The 21,229-nt window shown below is 42.0% G+C and overlaps 1 protein-coding gene across 1 annotated transcript in view; it reads left to right on the forward strand.

The window, feature by feature from the left end:
- The window catches only part of SERAC1 (serine active site containing 1), a gene marked incomplete at its 5' end in the record, with an annotated part of 58,670 nt that extends 38,017 nt beyond the window's left edge, over positions 1-20,653 (forward strand). The window contains 6 exons of the mRNA XM_066594879.1: positions 3,971-4,109; positions 11,685-11,785; positions 13,227-13,324; positions 13,718-13,900; positions 16,728-16,871; positions 20,382-20,653. Of these exons, the coding sequence (XP_066450976.1) occupies positions 3,971-4,109; positions 11,685-11,785; positions 13,227-13,324; positions 13,718-13,900; positions 16,728-16,871; positions 20,382-20,521 (805 nt within the window). The remainder of the gene's footprint in view (positions 1-3,970; positions 4,110-11,684; positions 11,786-13,226; positions 13,325-13,717; positions 13,901-16,727; positions 16,872-20,381) is intronic.
- Positions 20,654-21,229: the final 576 nt, after the last annotated feature.

The following is a 21,229-nucleotide window of genomic DNA, read 5'->3' on the forward strand; positions in this document are numbered from 1 at the left end:
GGATCCACATTGGGGAAGTAATAGGCAGAAAAAAGACACACGTCCATCCAGTCTAACATGCTATGTTACTATGTTAGTTTAAAATTGTGCTTATAAGATTTAACTCAAAAGTGTCAAACATCTTTGTCAGTGAGAATAAACGGGCTTCCAAATATGAAGAGACACAAGAAATTAAATTTTGAATCCTTAAACAGGTTTCCTCAAGACAAAAAACACTATCTCTATGGGTATTAGTGTATCTTGACGCCACCAGGAAGCTAGGAGTTTGACAGGAGGAACACCCCTCTCACACCCCCAGCTCCTGATAGGGTCAAGCTTTGAAGGTCCTAGCTGCAGAGTGTAGATTGCTTATTGCCGTCCCTGGAGGCATATATCTATATTACACTCAAGTTCGGCACTATGGTGCAATTCCAGCAACCTCATTGGTTCTGATTCACAATTCCAGCAACCTCATTGGTTGTTTGGCTTGTCTAATTCAACCTTATTGGTTGGTTGAGTTCCCTGATTCAACTTGATTGGTTGTTAGTGCCGAACTTGAGTGTAATATAGATATATGCTCCCTGGAGGCTTACAGTGAGGAGAAGTTTTCCCTGTAGGCTTACGTAATGAGCTGTAAGAATAAAAGGAACTCTCAGCGTAATCCAGCAGGGAGGGCAAAACGTTATGTACAGGCTGCACATGGGACAGTGAAGGCTGCTGGGGCACAATGCTTCTCTGCAATGTCTCCCCGCCGCATCAACGGTGTGTTTTGTGTTCTGGCGGCCGCTTGCCTGCTGTCACCATGTCGGAAAGAGTGTTGTGGCTTACGGTGTGTCCCCCGTGCACAACAAATGCCGAAGTGTCCGTGCGGCCACGGACTATGCTATTGCTACTGCTCCGCGCCACTCTGCCATCCCTGCTGTGGTGCTGCACTGTGCTTCCGGCACACTGTCACAGTGGCTTCCTCCGGCAGGCTGCACTCACAGCTGCGGCAGACATCTCAAAATTACACTGGCCCAGGGGTGCTTGTGGACTGCAGGAGAAGGCGCTTCACCGCTCTTTCTCCTCAGTGTTTTCTTGGCTGCAGCGGAGCTTTACTATCCTTCCAGGACCTACAGCCTTGCCAGCTGAGCAGCCTATCAGGGACAAGGGGGCGTCAATCCCCTGTCAATCTTCACTCCACCAGGACATTCTGGTGCCGTCAACATACACTAAATACCATCTTTATGTTCTTTTAGTGTATATGTAAGTCATAAAGCAGAGTCATTGATGAGGCCAACATTGGTTGTATTCTTAATAGGTTAAATGATAAAATTCTGACTGTATTCAACCATCTCTAGGAGGAGCTTACTATGTACAGATTCATACAACGGCTATAGAATTCAATATAACAATGTATCTTCAGTAAACTCCTAAATTTCCCCTACTGGTTGGGTCTTCAGATAGCCAAAATTTTACTTATGTAACATTATGGCTGGGAAGAGAAGCAGAATTTGGAGCTGTCAGCAAGACCAGAGCTTTGACCCTATAATGACAAACCATAAAATTTAATCAGTGGATAACTTTTGACCAATTAGGGGAGAAATAAACCGTTTACAATAAGTATGCTTTATTACTGTACTGTATGACCTACTGTCACATTAACCATATTCGTGTAAAGAAACAAAACTGGTGGACAATCTCTCTAAAATAGTCGCTTGGAATTGCTGCAGAGTAACAGCTTGATCCAAACAGAATTTGTATTTTTTAAGTTGTGTTCTGGAGGAAGCATTAAGATGCGTTTTGTACGGGTCTGATGAAAATGATGAGTGGCATGTTATCCCTGTTATCACACTGGCCTATTCTGATTAAACAGTCAGATGGCATTCACAGTCCATAGTCACTTCTAAACATTCAGCAACATTAATTGCTAGGAAAGATGTAACATTTCAAGGTTACATCTGTGGCGGCATTTATCTCAATTGATATTCCTATCAACAGCAGCATATCATTCCCTTTTACCTTTATTCTTTTTGATACTGTTAAATTAAAAGACTTAAAAATAGGACTATAAACTTGAGAGAACTGTGCAATCATTACACAAACTATCATTTTCATGTACACTTTGTAAAACAAAAAATCCAGCCCCTAAAAAGAGTTGTTGTTTTGCTGCAAAACTTGGCATGCAGTTCCATCTCAGGCAGATATGTAAATTATGAGAGTTGTGTGTGATTAGATGAAGGGTCTTATCACTGGAGGCCCTAAAAGTTGTTCCACCTTGTCCTATAAAAGGCTCTCAGAGGCTCCTTGCATGTAGTGACCTCTTCTTCCGCTTGTGTAGAGCTTGTTGACCGCTAGACGCCTCCACAACGCACAGAAGAAATTTCACCCAGTTACCAGAGTCTGAGAGGGGCCACATTATTGGGATGTGAGACGCAGGATGGTCATAACGATGAATTGTCCCCCACCAGCCATTCTGACCTGACTGTTAGGAGGTGTTGGGACCAGTGGATGCGTTAAGGCATGCAGACAAGGTGACCGGGCTCAGGACGACACGCTCGACAGACCACCAGTAGAGAGGATCGTCTGATCATCCAACAAGCATAAGCAGCTCCATCTGTTTCATTGTCCGCCATATAGAGACAGGTGGTGACATTGTTACACCCCTGTGTCTGTCAGAACCATTTCCAAGCACTTGACTGAAGGACACTTGGTCTCACAGCGCCCATTACATGTACGGCCTTTGGCACCCACCATCGCATCAGTGTGCAGTGGTGTCGTGAACAATGAAATTGGACTGCTACGTAATGCAACCAGTTTCTCTTCAGCAACCTATCCAGGTTTAGTTTGGACACTTACGACGGCTGTATTCATATCTGGAGACCTCTGGGTGAGCACCTCAATCCTGCCTTTGCTGTGGAGCTGCACAGCGCCCCCACTGCTGGTGTGATGGGCTAGGTGCCATCACAAAAGACAGTCACCCCTAGTAGTGGTACGAGGGACAATGACAGCTCAGTAATATGTTCAGGACATCCTGCAGCCACATGTGGTCCTCCTGTGGCAGGGCTTCCAAGAGGCATTTTCCAGCAGGATAATGCTTGGCTGCACACACAAAGATGTCACAGGAATGTCTCCACAACACTGTCACACTTCTGTGGCCTGCCCGGTGGCCAGATTTATCGCCATTAGAACATGTATGGGACCATCTGTGATGCCCATTTCCACAGCTCGCGAGTTTGCAGCAGATGTAGAGCGATATGCTGCAGGATACCATACGGAGCCTGTATACATCCATGCCTGCCCATTTCACATCTTGCATCCAAGCTAGGGGTGGACAAATAGCGTACTACAGCCTCCATGTCTACCCATATTATATCTTCTATCCAAGCTAGAGGTGGTACAACAGGGTACTACAGCCTCCATGTCCATCCACATCACATTTTGTATCCAAGCTGGAGGTGGTACAACAGAGTACTAGAGCCTCCATGCCCATCCGTATCATATCTTGTATCCAAGCTGGAGGCGATACAACAGGGTACTAAAGCCTCCATGCCTGTCCGTATCACAAGTTGTATCCAAGCTAGAGATGGTACAACAGGGGACTAAAGCCACCATGCCCACCACATATTACATCTTGTATCCAAGCTAGAGGAGGTACAACAGGGTACTAGAACTTCTATGCCTGCCTGTATCACATGTTGTATCCAAGCTAGAGGCGGTACAACAGGGTACTAGAGCCTCCCTTCAAGGGGTCAGTTTTCCACAGGAAATTATGCTTTTGCTCTGATATTGCAATCCCTTATATCAACGTTAGAATCACACAAAGTTTGATTCCATCTGGTAACTGCTTTTACGGGAGGGGTTGGTTTTTTGACAATGAGTGACTGTATTTCCTCTCAATTTTTTTGTTTATAGTTGTGTCCTTATTTGCATGCAGTTCATTGTGTGTCTTTTTCTTGACCTCAGTCATATTAAAATATCTTGTTTTTTTCTCTTAAAATTCTCTCTGTAGCCAACTCATAAAAGCAGATATTCTTTTTGTTCATGGTCTGTTGGGAGCAGCCTTTAAAACCTGGCGCCAACAAGATCGCGATCAACGATTGGATGAAAGTACTGCTCAGGAAGAAAACTATACAGAATGTTGGCCAAAGGTAGTTTATGGTTCAAAATATTTTTATTGGGTTTGCACACATGAACAATTTCGAGAGAATAACGTATTAACTTGATATACACATTGCTTCAATGGCTCTTGTGCATTTTGTCATTTTGTCATAAATGTCGTTCAAATAACATTTCGTATAAACTAGCGAAAGAAATAACTAGATTAACATAGTGGAGATTAGTAGTGAAAGAAAAAGAGAAAGAAATAGATAATAGAGGACAGAGTGGGGGGGGGAAGATGGGTCAGTGGGGCAGGGTGAGGGAGGGGGGTGTGGAGCACTAATGGCCACACTAAAGCAACTTGTGTTTTAGTAATGTGTACCTTAGGGATAGTGGATTCAGGTTGGGACAACGCCCGATTGGAGCCAGGTCTTTAGGTCGTTGGAATTGCGAAATAGTATCCAAGCTGACCAGATTGAGTAGTATCTCTCTTTTGTTCTCGTCTCGAGCCATTATTTCCTCCATTTGTGCTATATGGTCCACAGTCTCCAGCCATTGGATCCTCGAGGGAGGTAAGGGAGACTTCCAGAGCCGTGGAATTATTTGTCTCATGGCTATTAGGAAGAATTTGAATGGGCTTTTTTTGTTTTTGGTTATGGAGCCAGGGAGTATAGATAGTAGTGCCGCCTCCGGTGTAAGGACTACCGAGTCCCTGAAGATAGCGTTATAGAGGTTAGTTATATCGCTCCAGAGGGGGGAGACCAAAGGGCACTCCCACCAGATATGGAGGAGACTACCTCTTCCCCGGGAACAGCGCCAGCAGGTATCTGGGGTCTGGGGATACATCCTGGCCAGAGTTGTGGGTGTTCTGTACCACTGTGAGAGTAGTTTGTAGTTGGTTTCTTGAAATTTAGATGAGGTTGTTAGAGTGTGGGTTAAGACAAAGGACTTAAGCCATTCTTCCTCTAGGAAAGTTTTCCCCAGCTCTCTCTTTCATTTCCCCTTAAAAGCCACAGCATCATTTTGAGTCTCTGCCGACACGAGGAGATGGTGCATTACCGAGACCCCGGACCTAATCGGCGTGGGAGCCACACAGAGTTTCTCAAACTGGGAAAGAGGAGAACAGAGAGCTTCCACGGGTCCCTGGATCTGGACAAAATGTCTTATTTGAAGGTATCTTAGCCACGCTCCAGGTCTGGAGACCCCATCTCCCAGGATCTCATTCATAGGCTTAACCCCTGACGTGGAAATGACATCTCTAATTCGCAGGGGAGGACAGGTCCCCTCTGGTAGTTGGGAGAGCTTCTCGTTTAGCAAGGGAAATTCTGGATTCCCTGACAGGGGGGTAAGGGGACCTGGTCTGGAAACTAGTCCAAAGCGATTTGCGAAACTGTTCCAGGTGTCCAGTAGCCGACCTGTCAGAGGTGGTATAGGTGTGACTCTGCGAGATGCGATTGGCGAGAGCCAGAAGAGGCCCATGATTTGCGAGGGGATACTCTCGTGTTCGAGTTCGACCCAGAGCTTGGATGTCCTATTGTGAATGATGTCCAGAATGCAATTGCAGATGGATGCCTTATGGTATAAAGAGAAACTTGGAAGGCCCACTCCTCCATCTCTCTTTTGGCGTATTAGAGTCTTGAATCTCACCCGGGGCCTGGAGCCACCCCAGACGAAGTCGCAAGATATCTGGTGTATTTTATCAAAGTACGATTTAGGCAGCTTTAATGGGAGGGTTGTGAAGAGGTATAGAAACTTAGGGAGGGAGTCCATTTTTAAAGCATTAATTCTCCCGAACCAGGAGATGGTAAGGGGGCGCCATTTTTTAAGGTCCCTTCCTAAGTTAGCCAGAATCGGTTTGTAATTTAGGTTAAACAGATCGTTTGGGTCGCTAGTTAATGCGATTCCAAGGTAGTTAATGTGATCACCCTTCCATTTTATGTTGAAGGAGGACTCTAGGCTCGTAGCTTCATCTGATGGAATTGTTATATTTAAAATTTCAGATTTGTGAGCGTTAATTTTGAAGTTACTGACCCGACCAAAGCATCTAAGTTCTGATAGAATTACTGGTAAGGCAATTCTCGGGTTGGTAAGATATACCAGAAGGTCATCCGCGAACAGAGCCAATTTGTGCTCTGATGCGCTTGTTCTGTAGCCTTGTATATCAGGGTTGGCTCTGAGGGCGTTGGCCAGGGACTCCATCACCAGGACGTATAGGAAGGGGGACAATGGACAGCCCTGTCTTGTTCCATTGTTGATTTTTAGGGGGGAGGAAAGAGATCCGTTAACTCTGACACACGCTGTGGGATATCGGTACAATGCCATAATCCAGGACAGACACCTAGGTCCCACACCAATTTCGAAGGGTTGCTTCCAAGAACCCCCAGTGCACTCTGTCGAACGCCTTTTCAGCATCTACTGACAAGAGGCACAGGGGGCTCCCCGCGAGACGGGCTCTAGAGATTAGGGAGACAGAACGGATCGTATTATCTTTCGCCTCCCGTCCTGGGACAAATCCAGTCTGCTCTTTATTAATTAAGGCTGGGATGAGTGGTTTCAGGCGGGTTGCCAGAATTTTGGCGAATATCTTGGTGTCTATATTTATTAATGAAATAGGGCGATAATTACTGCAGGATGAGTGGTCTTTCCCTGGTTTAGGGATAACTGTTATTATGGCTTGTAGAGCCTGCTGTGGGAATGGGCATAAGTCCGAGACAGAGTTAAAGGATTTCAGCAAGAGGGGGGCCAGTAGACTCCCGTATGTTTTGTAGAATCGGGGGGTGAACCCATCTGGTCCCGGGCTCTTGCCTAGTTTAAGATCTTTAATTACATCATGGATCTCCCCCTCCGTAAAGCTTTCCTCGAGACTATCTGTGTCCCCCCTTGAAATAGTTCCGGGTGCGTGTCTATTAAGGTAGTCTTCTATGGTTGGGGGGTTTTGCTGGGACACTGCTCCCCTATTTTCCGATAGATTGTAAAGATCATGATAGTATGATCTGAAACATTCTAATATGTCTGCGGTGGAATAAATCTGACCTTTTCTGGGAGAGTTTAGGGAGGCTATATAAGGTGTAGACGTCCTGGGATGGAGGGCCCTGGCCAACCCCCGGCCACATTTATTTCCGAATTCGTAGAAGCCCCCCCCCCCGTCTCCTATCTCTGGAGCAAAGTGAGTATTGGTCCAGGATGGAGAGGATTTTCTTCCGGGTGTCTGAAATGTCTGCTCTTAGTACTTCTGTAGGGGGTTTTTTGTTAGAATTTTCGAGGGTGTCAAGTCTTGTTAATAAGAGCCTCAGGTTTTTCACCCGCTCCTTCTTTAATCTGGCCCCATGGGAAATAAGGATTCCTCTAATTACACATTTTGGGAGAAGATGTGGAGTCAGTCTCGTGTATGCTGGAAAAGTCCTGTATTGCCTGTCTAATCGCCTCCGCGCACGTTGGGTCGTTTAGGAGATTATCATTGAGACGCCATGTGTGATTCTCTTTTTTTTCCCCTAGGCCCTGGAGGGTCCCAAACACTGGAGCGTGGTCTGACCACAAAAAGATCCCAATGGAGCTGTCAGGGGACAGGTCCAGTAGGTCTTGAGAAATGAGTAGATAGTCTAGTCTATTGTAGCTATTGTGTATGGCAGAATGGTAGGTGTAGTCCCTTGTGTTTGGATGTAAGATTCGCCATAGGTCTACTAATTTTAAGGAGGCTAGGCCCCTTTTGAGTTTAAGTGCAAGTGTAGAGACCCCAGTCCTACCCGCTGATGAGTCCAGCTCTGGATTGAGGCACAGGTTAAAGTCCCCGCCGAGGATTATTCGGGAGCCCGCAGCAAATCTTGAGAGCTTCTCAATGATCCGGACACCGAAGGACACCTGAGAGTGGTTAGGGAAATAAGCATTTGCAATTGTTAATATTTTATTGCTGGAAGAAATTTTTAGGAAGATATAACGCCCTTCCGCGTCAATCTCGGAGGATAAGAGCTGATGGGGAAATTGTTTGTGAAAGGCAATCGAGACCCCACATGCTTTTCTCTCTGGGTGGGGGCTGTGGTACCACGTATTGTAGAATTTGGAGATGCAATTAGGAGTGCTACCTGTGAGGAAGTGAGTTTCTTGCAACATTGCTATCATTACTTTGTTTTTATGTAGATGATGGAGAATCTGACCTCTTTTAGCTGGCATGTTTAGGCCCCTAGCATTGTAGGAGCAAAATGTCAGTTTATCCATTATCCCATAACACAGTGACAGCTACCGTGGGCCATTGTGGGGCAGGGAGGGCGTGTGGGATGGGAGAAGAGAAGGAGAGGTAAGATTGCATGGGTGATGGAAGGGGAGGAGGAGCGAAAAGCAGTGAGAGAGAGTGCGAAAACAAGAGAAAGAAATAAGGTAGTGTAGTGAAGGTCCCGGGGCTATTCCGAGGCCTTCTGGGCTAACGCTGGGTAGTCGCCAGGTGACGGACCACACTTCGTGTCGTCCTGCCTAATTGGAAGCGAGGAAGGAGACGGCGGGTAGGCGCCCCGGTCAGTCCCCACAGAACAATAGTATATCCCCAACAGGGGAATTAAACATGATTAAGGCCTAAATATTTCCTGCAAGCAAGATAGCTTTTAGTGAGAGGAGGAAGGAGTTCAGTTGGAGAAGAGAGAAACATGGAGGCAGTCTAACTGTTAACTACTATAACCCGGTCCAGAGACCGAAACCCATGTATTCGTGTGTGGCGGAGCCCGTCTGAGGGGGTAAAACCCCCCTTCCAGCACCTTGTCAGGGGGCAAGAGACAGACGGGCCCGCCCACACATCACGGTTCAACAAGTAGGGGATCCTGACGGTCGTCTGGGTTTCAGGTCTGTGGTCTGCGAGGTCCACGGGGTTCCCTTTGTTGCTTTGGCGCCGCTGGTTGCCATTCTTCTCTCCAAAGGTAGTTTAATCACTTTCTTCACCTAGATTTACAAGTATGGAGGCAAATCTTATTCACACAGAAGTGATTAAAAATATAGCAACACTAATATATTCAGTAGTTGTTTAATCACTTGCAAACTACCCAATGACTTTATATTTGGGAGCAGATGTCTGTATATACTGAGGAAAGAAAAAAAGGTAGTGGTTTTTTTTTTCATTTCAATCATCATTGGTTTAGAAGTGCTGTCTGTCCTGTATTCTCTGTAATCACATACCGTGTTATAGCTGTTCTGTCTTGTAAGACTGTGATTAGCTTTGAATGTGTTACAGTATAGAGGCAGCTTACAGTGTGATTTGGGGGTTGCTGTCAAAGCTGGGTTGGAGTATTAAGGGGGCAAGTGGGTCAACTGGCCAGAGGTATCTCCCTTTTTCTCAAGCGTTACCAGGCGTTCACAGCAGCAAGACATAGGAGTTTTTAAAAGTGTACCTCCAATAATACAAAAGTTTTAGATATGTAGCAGAAGAGGTGGAGGTGACTATGTAATGTTTACTAATCGAACAACTATAATTCTATATCTGCCTGTATTACTAACTAGTCGACATCTACTAAGTTCTGGGGGAACATGTGAAGTTAACATCACATACCCTATCCTTGTTTTCACTTGTTTAGGGAAAGTTGGACGACACCTATAGATATCAGGGCACTTGATCACATTGTTCAGAAGATCCACTGTTTTGTATGTGTATTCTAATCACAAGAAGGGCCTTATCATGGTAGGAAGGAGAGTGGAAACCTTTCCAGATGAAATGTTAGAGAATGTTTGCCCCCGCCCTCGATTCAACATCAGTCCTTGTGATTTTCAAAAAAATGTATTGGAGAGTGGTCTTCCCTAACATATTGCGAAGGGAGTCATAGGCAGAGCCTGACAACGTCATCAGAGTAATCTGCTGGCAATTGTCTAATCAAGACCAAACCTGTTTATGCCTTAATGACCAGGCCACATTTTGGAAATCTGGCATTTGTGTCACTAACAGAGGAGAACTCTGTAAAGGTTTTACACATCCAAGTAATTCTGACATGGTTTTTTTTTGTCACGTGTTGTACTTAAGCGGTAAAAGAAGTAGACTGATGTGATTTATATTTGTTAAAAACACCAAAATTGAGGAAAATTGTCCTAAATTTTTCGTGGTGTTTTTTTTTTTTTTTTTCATCAAATTCAGTATGTCACATACATACACATATACTGCATGTTAAACATTTCCACTTGTTTATTTTGAATCACTTTTGAAAAAAAATTTTTTATGTTTTTGAGCAATTTAGAAGGCTTGCTAATATTTAAAATTTTGCTGTATATTTTTAATCTTTTATAGTTTAATTTAATAATTTTTATACATAATATTGATGATTAGATTAAATGATTTATTTTAATTTATGTAATAAAGGATATGGTTACATGTAGCAGTATTGGTGCAGATTTTTCACAGTGGAAAATCCACATCAAATTCTGCATTGCACCACTGGTGTGGATTTTTGTGCAGAGTTTGACGTTGATCTGTAACAGACTTTACCCCTACATTTGAAAGCCTGAAATTAGCTACAGATTGATGTTGAAATCTGTGTGGATTTTGCTGCAGAGTTTGGTGCTGATTCACGTTAAAATCCGCTACATGTGCACATACCTGTAAGAATTAATTTTTTTTTCTATATGAATTATTAAAAAATTACTACTAGAGTATACAATCGCCTGCACTCACTATTGTAGGTGATTTGTAATTAATGTGGGGGTTAATGTCTGGTGTTTTTACACGGTTTTTACATGGTAGGCTCTCCTCCAATTTCACATTAACAGGAAAGCAAAGGAGGAAAAAGGGGAGAGACTCTGAAGAAGCGCTGACAAAGTTTCCCAGGTAGCTCTGTGATAGGCTGTCACTGATAGACATTGGAACCTTCTCCAATTACATCTTGATGACCGCTCCCAAACCTGCTCTTAGTTATAGGCTGTGTTAGGTGTTTTACCTGCTGTGGGAGGCTGTGATAAACTTACGTCACTGCTGCACAGAGACTAAGCAGCAGTGGCATAAATTTACTGTCTGTGGTTGCAAAGGCTTTAAATTGGTTGTTCACTTTGGACCTTCATTTTTAGTTAGAAGGGTCCCCTGACAGTAAACTGGGTATCTTTAGGTCCAAAACTAAAATTGACTGCGTCATAAGATTTTTCTTTTCTTTAGACTTGCATTTAGACTACATAAAAACAGTACTGAAACAGAGAAGTAGTCACATCTACATTTGGTGCTCAATCAAATCCACACCTCCTTTTGAGAGTTTGCACTTAACATTTGTATCATAGACATTGTCTTGCATTGCTCTTAAGTGGGTTCTCCCAGTAAGACAACTTATATCCATGTGACCTATTAGAGAGACTCTAAGAACCAGAGCAGAGAGCTGCCATTGTAATGTAACATGGCTAGCTGGCAGCAACTTCCTTGCTAAAGCAAAATTGACTACTTACTACAGCTTGCATTCTTTGGAAAAATGTCTAGTATAGTAGTAAGAACTTAAAATAATTATTTCAAAACATTCAAATCTACCTGTCGGCTCTTTGCCAAGTGCTATTTTTGCCTAAAGGTCAACACCTGAGTAATCTAAAGAACATTAATTATGACAAAACCATGTAAAAAGCTGGTGTGAAGTAAATATTGGCCTGATTGCTATGAGTGTTTGTGACATCTTCTCGTTATTTAGGACTGGCTAGCGGTAGACTGCCCTACTTTAAGAATTATTTCTGTGGAATACGATACTCATCTAAGTGACTGGAATGTGAAATGTCCTGAAGACAATCACAGGTAATTGTAAACTACCCTGATTCACAAGCTTTATTATTTTTCCAAATCCAATGATCTCATCTAAAAGCCATCCCATTATATGTTAGTGACTGAACTACAAGAATACGTAGCGTACACTTAGGCCCCTTGTCCGCGGGCATTGCGAAGTCCTGCGGGAGCCTCCGCCCGAGAGCAGGAACCAGCAGACAGATCTCCGCAGGTCAGTCTATCTAACAGAATCGGGGCAATTCGCAGCATGCTGTAAATTGACGGCCGCGAGCAGAGAATCGCAATGATTCTCTGCCCGTGGACATGGGGCCGGCGCTTTCCATAGCAACTCTATGGAAAGCTTCAGCCGGCGTCATTCGCCAGCAATTTACCCCCGGCGAAATCACTGCCATGGACAGGGGGCCTTAGTTTTCTTTGGATTGCTAATATTACTTTGTATGTTCAGGATACATAATCTTAATGTATGAATATCTGTTATCGACCATCAGGATGATCTCAGTTCTGTCCTGGATTGTTAACGGCATCTTCTGGTACCTGAAAAGATATGCTATTAGTATTTTCTATACCACATTATTTAACATGTCATGTTGAGTATTATTAAAAGTATCATCCATAAGATAAATTGTTGCAGATGTTGAAAAAAACAACTGCACTTATCAACTTCAGATGAAATTCTGCCTTTAAACCATGTATCCCATGACCCCCATTTCATTGAAGTTTCTTGGACTGAATCCAAGATGGCCAACAGGCATCGTCATAGGGCCGAGTGTTTCCCCACCCATCTAAGTGTTCTACAAATTTTCGTACTGGTAACTCTCATCGTTCAGAAGGTATTCCAGGTAGCCATGGCTTTTGATTCACCCTGTGCCTTTTTTTGTGTGTTTCTATTCTTCAACCTCTTCTCTGATGTAATCAGAAGCACAGGTAATTACCGGAATCCAGGCCGCTTGGTTCACAAAGTAATGCTTAGACTTTGAACAGTTGTAGCAAACTTTCAGTTGTGAGCAGTATGAAGCCTGTGTTGGTTTCCAGCCTCTCGATTCAATGGACTATTTTCCAAATCACTGCCAGCAAATGGGTATCCTGAGAAAAAAGCGAGTCCTGTATATTAGAAAGCACCGTAACTACCTTCATAAAACAATTTGCCGGGTATGATTTCTACTACCTATATTTCTGACAATCCTGCTTTCTGAAACCATCATTTAGATTTTTATTGTTATCTGTATGTGTTATACGGAGTCCTGTAGTGCCTTCTCTATTGCTTTTTCAGCGAGGGCCTTTGTTGTATTACTTAAAGCCTTGTTATTGCTTGAATGATTATTACTTGCTTACTGTTAATACAGAAACTAATAAGCTCTTTGAAAAAAAGCTCCAAAAGTTTACATTATAATGTGTTAACACTTTATTTACTTAAAAGCTGTTTAATGCTGGAGCAGGTTTATTTCTGTCACAGGAAATCTATGGCTTACAGAAGCTCTGAACTCCTTAATAAACTAAAGATGGCGGGTGTTGGGAAACGGCCAATAATATGGGTGTCACATAGCATGGGAGGTAAGTGGGTGAAGCAAATACGATGTACACTTACCTTCATACAACTTTACTTAGTACATATTACCCCTTTCTGTCACAGTTTTGGTCTTTTTTTTCCCCCCAAATTTGCCATGTCATCTGTAATAAGTTGTGATAATAACTTTGGAGTGCTTTACTTTTCCAAGTGATTGACATTATTTTTATGACACAGTGTACGTTTATGTTAGTGGTAAATTTGGGGTGATATGTTTTAATTTTATTTTTAAGAGCATTTTGAGAAATTAGCAATTTTCAAATCAAAAATTTTCCAACTTCCAAGCACTCTTCACACTCCACTCCCAGACCAGAAGTAGTATGAAAAAAAACTTGGGGGCTATGATCTACTCTAAAGAACATTTAACCATTTTCCTTCAGGACTATTAGTGAAAAAGATGTTGGTAAATGCATCAAGGGATGAAGACATGCAAGATTTTGTGAAGAACACAAGAGGGATTGCCTTTTACAGTGTTCCTCACCACGGATCTCGACTGGCGGAATATTCTGTCAATGCAAGACTACTACTATTTCCATCAATAGAAGTTAAGGAGCTTAGCAAAGGTGAGACAATTGTTAGAGATGATGATAGAAATATGTAGCCTCTCAAAAAAAAATTACCATCCATCGAGACAAATCAGGTAGTAAAATAGTGATTTTTAGGTAATGTTAAATACTCTTGCATAAAAATGCACACTTGAAATGTATAAAAAGAAAGGACAGCATCCCTGGGTATAGGAAACAAATGTGCAGAAACCGACTCGCCAGGTGTGGTGGTGACGCCCCTGCATGTACAGGGTGCTCCACAACACTTGACAGCCCGGATGGCCTTTTATATGAAACCTCAATGGGTAGCAGAGGATCCCCTCATTCAATGTGGACATCCACGTTGCAGAATGCCAGTTGCAGACGTCCAATCCATATCTGGGACGTTCATATCTGGGATAGCAGGTAGGGTAAATTAAACAATAAAAGAGGCAAACGGAGCTCAAGGATAATCCTCCATGGAATAAAATAATTAGTAGGTGAGAAGACTATCCACAAGGTTTGGACAATCTTGTATGTGCAGGTTTGGATGGGGAAAATGAACATGAAATAATATTAAAATCACTCTAAAAATAATAAAGTAAAAGTGGGGAAAAAATAGAAATAAGGGGGGATTGGCTGTGCTTTAGCCCTTTATTTTATTTTTGTTAGTATTTTATTTTATTGTGTTGTTATTGGTCCAACCTCCAATAAACACAATGTAAGTATTTTGCCATTGAAATTGTCGGTTCCTGTATCTTCGAACCACCTTCCTTCGATTACTGCGGTTCTGGACACAGAGAGTTGTCGGAGGTTCCCATGGGTCTACATACATCCCTGGTGAAGTAACCCAGCTTTCGTCTTCTCACCTTTTATTTCATGGAGGACTGTGCTTGTGCACTCTCTGCCTCTTTTTTCTTTTTTTTTAATCCACCCTACTTGTATAAAAAAGCATACATATTCTAGAGGTGATCCCTTTATTGGCTAACCAGCAAAATTTACATTCACAAGCTTTTAGATGACAGAGGCTCGGATCTGTTCAGACAGTAAAGACTGGAAACCTCATTGTCATCTGAGGAATAAATTATCATCCATTGTGTATAGATGAGTAGATCCACACGACCACAAAAATTCCAAGTAGCAGCCTCCTGAAATACAAACAGGAGGACGACTGTAGGCCCCCAGATGAACATCTTGAGGAAAATCACTGCTTATCTCCAACACACACTCCATCAAGACCATATACTGAAAGAATTCTTCACAGACTAAAAGCCCATTTAAACACAATGATTTGCTCAAAATTCGCTCAAAAGCCATATTTTGAGCGATTCCTTGTTGCGTGTAAATGTGCCCATATTTCTGTTTTCTGCTGAACGATGGACCTCAGTTCGGCTTGAAATCTGTCATTCAGCAGAACAGCTGATAAGACAGACCGCACACAGCTTGTGTTCTGCCTGGGGAGAGCTGATTACAGCTGGATTACATTGTCTCAGCCATAATCAGCATGGCAGAACAAGGCTACAGGCTACTAATTGGTACTAATAGGCATTAGTACCCAATTAGTAGATTATGCAAAGTGATCGCTCAAAAGCCATCTTTTGAGCCATCATCTTTGTGTTTATATGCATCTTTACCTCTCTTCTCATACAGACATCCAGTACACCTAAGGATCTCCTCCTTAGAAGTGTCCTCACATCACCATCACAGATGGGCACTTTCTCTTGTAACAACAAAATGCAAGACCTGAACCCACATCCTACCTCCAAAGTCTCCCTACCACACACAATGGGACTATAAAATCACTGACACTTTCATATGAATATCTTCCAATGTGCTATACATGATACGGTGTACAAGGTTCTCTGAAAGGCTCTACATTGGGGAAACTAAGCTAAAACTACCATCCAGGATGAATTTGCACAGACATGCATTAAAAAAGAAATATAAATACATTCTTCTGGACCGGAGCAGTGTGAGAGATTTAAAAATTTTAATACTGAAAAGTTTTATTACTCTGACTTATCTTAAGGTTTCACCCCATGTCAAATTTCTTGCTACAACATCATGTAATGTTGTGCTTTCTCATTTGTGAACCTGCCTGATGAAGGGCCCTTGCCCTCTGTGCTCCTAAAGCTCAGATATGTCATTTTTCTGGTTAGCCAATATAGGTGTTACCTCTAGAATACCTTTTTTATCTATTTATTTTTTTATATATACGGTACCTTTTTTTAAAAGGTATTTGAATATCTTTTACTTAAGTGAATAGCAAAAGATAGTCAGAAAAATATTGCGATATTAAACACAATGGTACATTTGCATTATTTAACTTTAATCAAACAGTTGACATGGCCTTCACAAGCTTATCACGATGATTTCCCTGACGTTTTGCCCATTTCTTTTGACTGAACGGGTGTAAGTCACTTAGGTCTCTGTGTCTTTTTACTTTTACATGTTTGTGCGGTTTTTTTTATGTCATATGCTGTGGATATGTCATAAATTCCTGATAAATGTAGGTCTCACCTCTGGGAACCGCACCTATCACAAGAACGGAGGTCCTTGAATCCATCCTGTCTAGTGAGGCTGCCTCTGGATGCCTCTTCAGGCTGTAATTCAATGCAGAGGTGGCCAGGATTACGGAAACAGACAAGCTCGCTGTGTTACTCTGTTTCTTTATCTCCTATAGAAGTACTAGGAGTTATGTAAGCAGGGATAACTCACTGTGCTACACTGTTGTGTGTAAGATATGTATTAGGATATATTAGGAATAGTCTCTCTCCTCTGCTTTTTTGGTTTTTACTTTAAAGTCTACTCATTTCTGAATGTGCTTCAAGGTAAAAAGTGAATTAACTAATACCTTTTCCAAAAGATTCTCCAGCACTGAAAGAACTAAATGACGAGTTCCTAGAATTTGCTAAGAGTAAAGACTTCAAAGTTATCAGCTTTGCAGAAACATTGCCAACACAAGTAGGTAGCATGATGCGATTGCATGTAGTCCCAGCAGAATCAGCGGGTAAGTACATTTACAGCACCATTACAATTAAATGACCTATATTAATCAAACTACTAACAACCACTTGACCGTGCGTGTATATGTTTGTGTGTGTGGGTGTACTGTACATATATAAAACACAGAGCCTGACCGACAGAAAAAAAACACAAAGTTAGGGCTCTTGGAAGGGGAGGACAAAAATAACAAAATGAGAATACAGCCAAGCCATTATTATCTTAGACACAACTCAGCAGTCCTGACAGAAAACACTGACCTACCGCCACCACAGAGATCCGTTGGGCTGAAGGACCTGCGGTGATGTCACTGCTGTGGGAGGAGCCATTATGCAGTTTGGTAGAAAGTACTGTATACTGGATAAGCCGACAGCAGCCACCAGGACCTGTGATGATGCCGTCATGTGATCACCTGTGTGGGTGGAGTCAGGGATCACATGACCAGAGGCTGATCACTGTATCCAGGAGTCTGCTGAGCTGGTAATGTCTGGAAATCAGCATTGATGTACCACAGCTGTGTGATGTGTGTGAATTAGGATGCATGTAGTAGAGCTGTGTGTGTGATGTGTGTGGATCATAATGGATGTACCATGTAGCACAGCTGTGTTGTGCTTTGCACCACCAGAAATACTAGTACTATAATTTCCAAATAATTACTAGTCCTTGTTTAGGAAGGTTTCTTGGTATAAATTGTTGTAGTCCTCTATTTAACCAAGCATCTATCTTAAAACCTTTCTTACACCATTTATGTGATGGATCGTGACACATTGCTGCTATAATACTAGAATAGATGAGACTTATGCTTTAAGCATGTTTTGATTCTATTTTTTATCATTTTCAGCTACAAATAAACTATGCCCAGCCAATTCACAATCTAAAGTAACAGCATATGAGATGTTAGTTTACCTTACCGTGTGGCACCAGCTATTCTTCCAGATCTCATGCACAGCAATGCCCTGTGTATGGACCTGTCCAGTGGTGCACAGAGTACAAATTGGCCATAATACTAACCTGTAGGCGCTTCATGTACTGTTCTTTGATGCCACCACAAGTCACCATATTTTTACCCTAAAGTATTTCCTCTGTAATATGGTATGCCTGGAGCATATTGGTAGGGAAAAAACTATACCTATAAGACCCTACCAACCTCCTCTCCTGCTTTCTATGAGTTTTGTTTTTCATTGGTATGACATGCTCATAGTGTATATAGCTGTTGCTATGCGGAACAGGACATCTTAAATATATAGACATTCTTTACGTAACATCCTGTGATGGATGGATGGATGGTACATTTTTTGTGAACACCAATAAACCATGGTGCTTAATCGATGGTGTTTTTGGACATACACTGAACTGTATTCTGAAATCTGAGTATTATGTCCATGACTAGACATCCACAGAATTTTTCCTAGTTTACATGGTCATGCACTACCACCTTGCTTCCCAAACAGTTATAACATTCTTTTTACGTCCTCTCTGTACATGACGTCTTTTGAAATTCATGTTGTATCCTGTTGTATGAGTTATAAAACTTGCAGGTTCTGCCTTTTCAATGAGTTTTGATTTTCTGAAAACTCGTTAAATAATTATCTTAAGGGCTCATGTATACGGGCGGGTCGGATTCTGCATACGGGAGCCCACAGCGGAATCGGACCTTGCCCACGGCTGACGACACTTACCTGTCGTCTTTTTTTCCTTTACTACGAAAGTGTGTAAAAGTGCCGACGGGCACACATGCGCAGTAGAGTTTCTTTTGTTTAGTGTTTTTTTCAAACTCCTGCTTTCCCACGGAATCTGGCCCGTCTGCAATGTCAATTGCGGATGGGCCGCAGATCGGACGGCTTCCATTGACTTCAATGGAAGCCGTCAGTACGGAAACTGCACTGAAATGGCGCATGCTGCGAGTTGATTCCCGCACCCAAAGGTCCGCAAATAAATTCTGCATTCTTTAATTCAGTTGTGGATGCCCATGTTTCCCTATGGGCAGCTTAAACTGCGGATCATCTACGCAGGTGCCCTGCACAGATTCCGCAATTGAAATCTGCCCGCGGGCAATGGGCCTTAGGCCTTAGGCCCTGCAAAGAAAAATGCATTTCTCGTGCATTTAAAAAGCCTCATACTTGGTTTGCCGGCTTTCCTACATTCAAGTTTCTGGCTTAGGGGCATTTCCAGCACTGATTAGCTGGTCTCTCTCATGAATGTGCACAAGCTTAGGTCCCCCTACCCTCTTGTCTTTTAGTATGACTGCACCCACTCAGTACTACACAGATGTCTTTTGTCTATCTTATCTTGTCTCTGAGTAGCTGCTGGTCCATTCTACCACCTCACTGCTAAGAGCAGAAAATTCAACTAGAGTGAATTATAGCTCTCTTAAACAGTAGTTTTGCTCTGCTCTGTCGTCTTGATCTCTTCCACCATCTCCTCATACTGTTATACGGCCTTCTGTAATAGCTTAGCGCAAAGGCAGTAAATGCAGGTTCACAACATGGAAGCAGGCTAGGGGAGACAGAATTTGCTAAGATTTTAGTTGTCCAATCTGCAGTGCCTTGGAAAACAGTAAAGCAGAGAAAGCAAACAATCAGAAATTTTGAATCAAAACGAACTACAAAGACTTTATTTCCAAAAATATATTGATTAAAAAAGAATGCAAAGGTGCACATATCCTTTAAAATAAGACAACTTTTTGCAGCAAGTTATCTGCGCTCAGTTAAATTTTGTTAAATCTGTAGCGAACAAGGAAGTGAATCCTCCCACAGACTGAACACCAGGCACAGCTTTCAGTGTAAATATACTCTTACAGAAGTGCTATAAGGCTAAACAGACGTATAATAACTAAGAATGTACAAATGACTACATTACACAGAATGATTAATTGCTCAGTTAATTGTTGGATTGTACAAAACGGAACAATAATTATTCAATATAAACACGGACGATGATTGTAAGACAAATGATAATTTGTTTGCATATCGTTCATCTTATTATGCAGGCATAAAACAAACTGATGACAATTGGCCAGTGTAAACAGGCCGTCATTCATCTATGAACAGCTTCCTTTTTACTCAATGGAGGTGGGGGGCTGGAAGAGATCTCTGGAGCATTCCGCCTCCATTCACTGAGTGATTTTCACTCCTCTGTGAAAACAAAGGAGCAGTAATCTTTGGCACGAATGTCAGACACTTAAATGTTCAACAGTTGTCCCATGTAAAACCACCCTTACTTGGCAAATTGAGGAAATAGGGCAATTTTAATCAGTGTGCCATTAATACATTTTTGTTATGAAAAGTTCTGCAACTTTCAAATATGCCTAACTTCCTCAACATTTTCAAGATCACTTATTGCTGTCAATGAACTAAAACATGGTTTACATTCAGATGTTGAAAATAAAAAATGATATATTTAACAAAGTTCTATTACTTTTCATACTAAAATAATTTATGCTTTATATAAGAATGGACAAGCTCTTAGATTTGCACAACTTTAGTTGACTTCATTAAATTGTATTATTTTTGTCTAGCTTTAGGTATCGGCGACATTATTCCTGTGGAAGTAAACCATCTAAACATCTGCAAGCCAAAGAGTAAGGATTCATTCATCTACCAACGTACTTTACAGTTCATCATTGATGCCTTGGATGCAGACCTTAGAAAGCCTTGACCAACTAAAATCTCTTAACTTTTGATACTTTTACCTCCCACCTTTCTACTGCATTGGAAGCAATTGCTATCTGTAAAATTCATGCCTCCCTTACCTAAAATATATATCAATAAAACAAATGTTTACATATTAGTGCATGGGTGTTATATCTATTTTTAAAGGGGTTGCTTCTTAAAGACAATGTTTGTTCATATAGAAGGTGGGTCGCCCACTTGATTTCTGCCTCCGTGAAAGGAAAAACCCAATCTGACGCACGCGGCTTGTTTAAGCATTACATAGATGGCCAATCATTTAGAATAAGTGACATAATGCATCTTGTCAATCTCTCAAATCAGTGTGACAAAGTTTCTGGAAAATCCGTCTCAGCTTTGCTATAAAGGTTGTGGGGAAGCTTCTACAAAGATGGTGGATTTGTGGCAGAATTGAACAGCTTTAGTTAGATATGTTCTTGTTTTGAGAATTTGTGCGTGGTACTTTATCACAACACACTGGAGTTGGCACCGATCAACCTCAGATTATTTCCGAAAAAGTCAGGTGGATTCTAAATAGAATTCAGTGTGTTGCCTGGAAGAAAGTATCATTGGTCTGGAAAGTGTAGACGTTTCTATTGTGGGGGAGGTAATCTATAGGGTAAATACTTATTTGTAGTATGAATATTGTCTTCGAAAGCAAAGCTATGAGAGAAGATACTACAGCAAACTAAATTTA

The sequence above is a fragment of the Eleutherodactylus coqui genome, chromosome 3, assembly GCF_035609145.1.
Source record: "Eleutherodactylus coqui strain aEleCoq1 chromosome 3, aEleCoq1.hap1, whole genome shotgun sequence".
Classification (NCBI taxonomy): domain Eukaryota; kingdom Metazoa; phylum Chordata; class Amphibia; order Anura; family Eleutherodactylidae; genus Eleutherodactylus; species Eleutherodactylus coqui.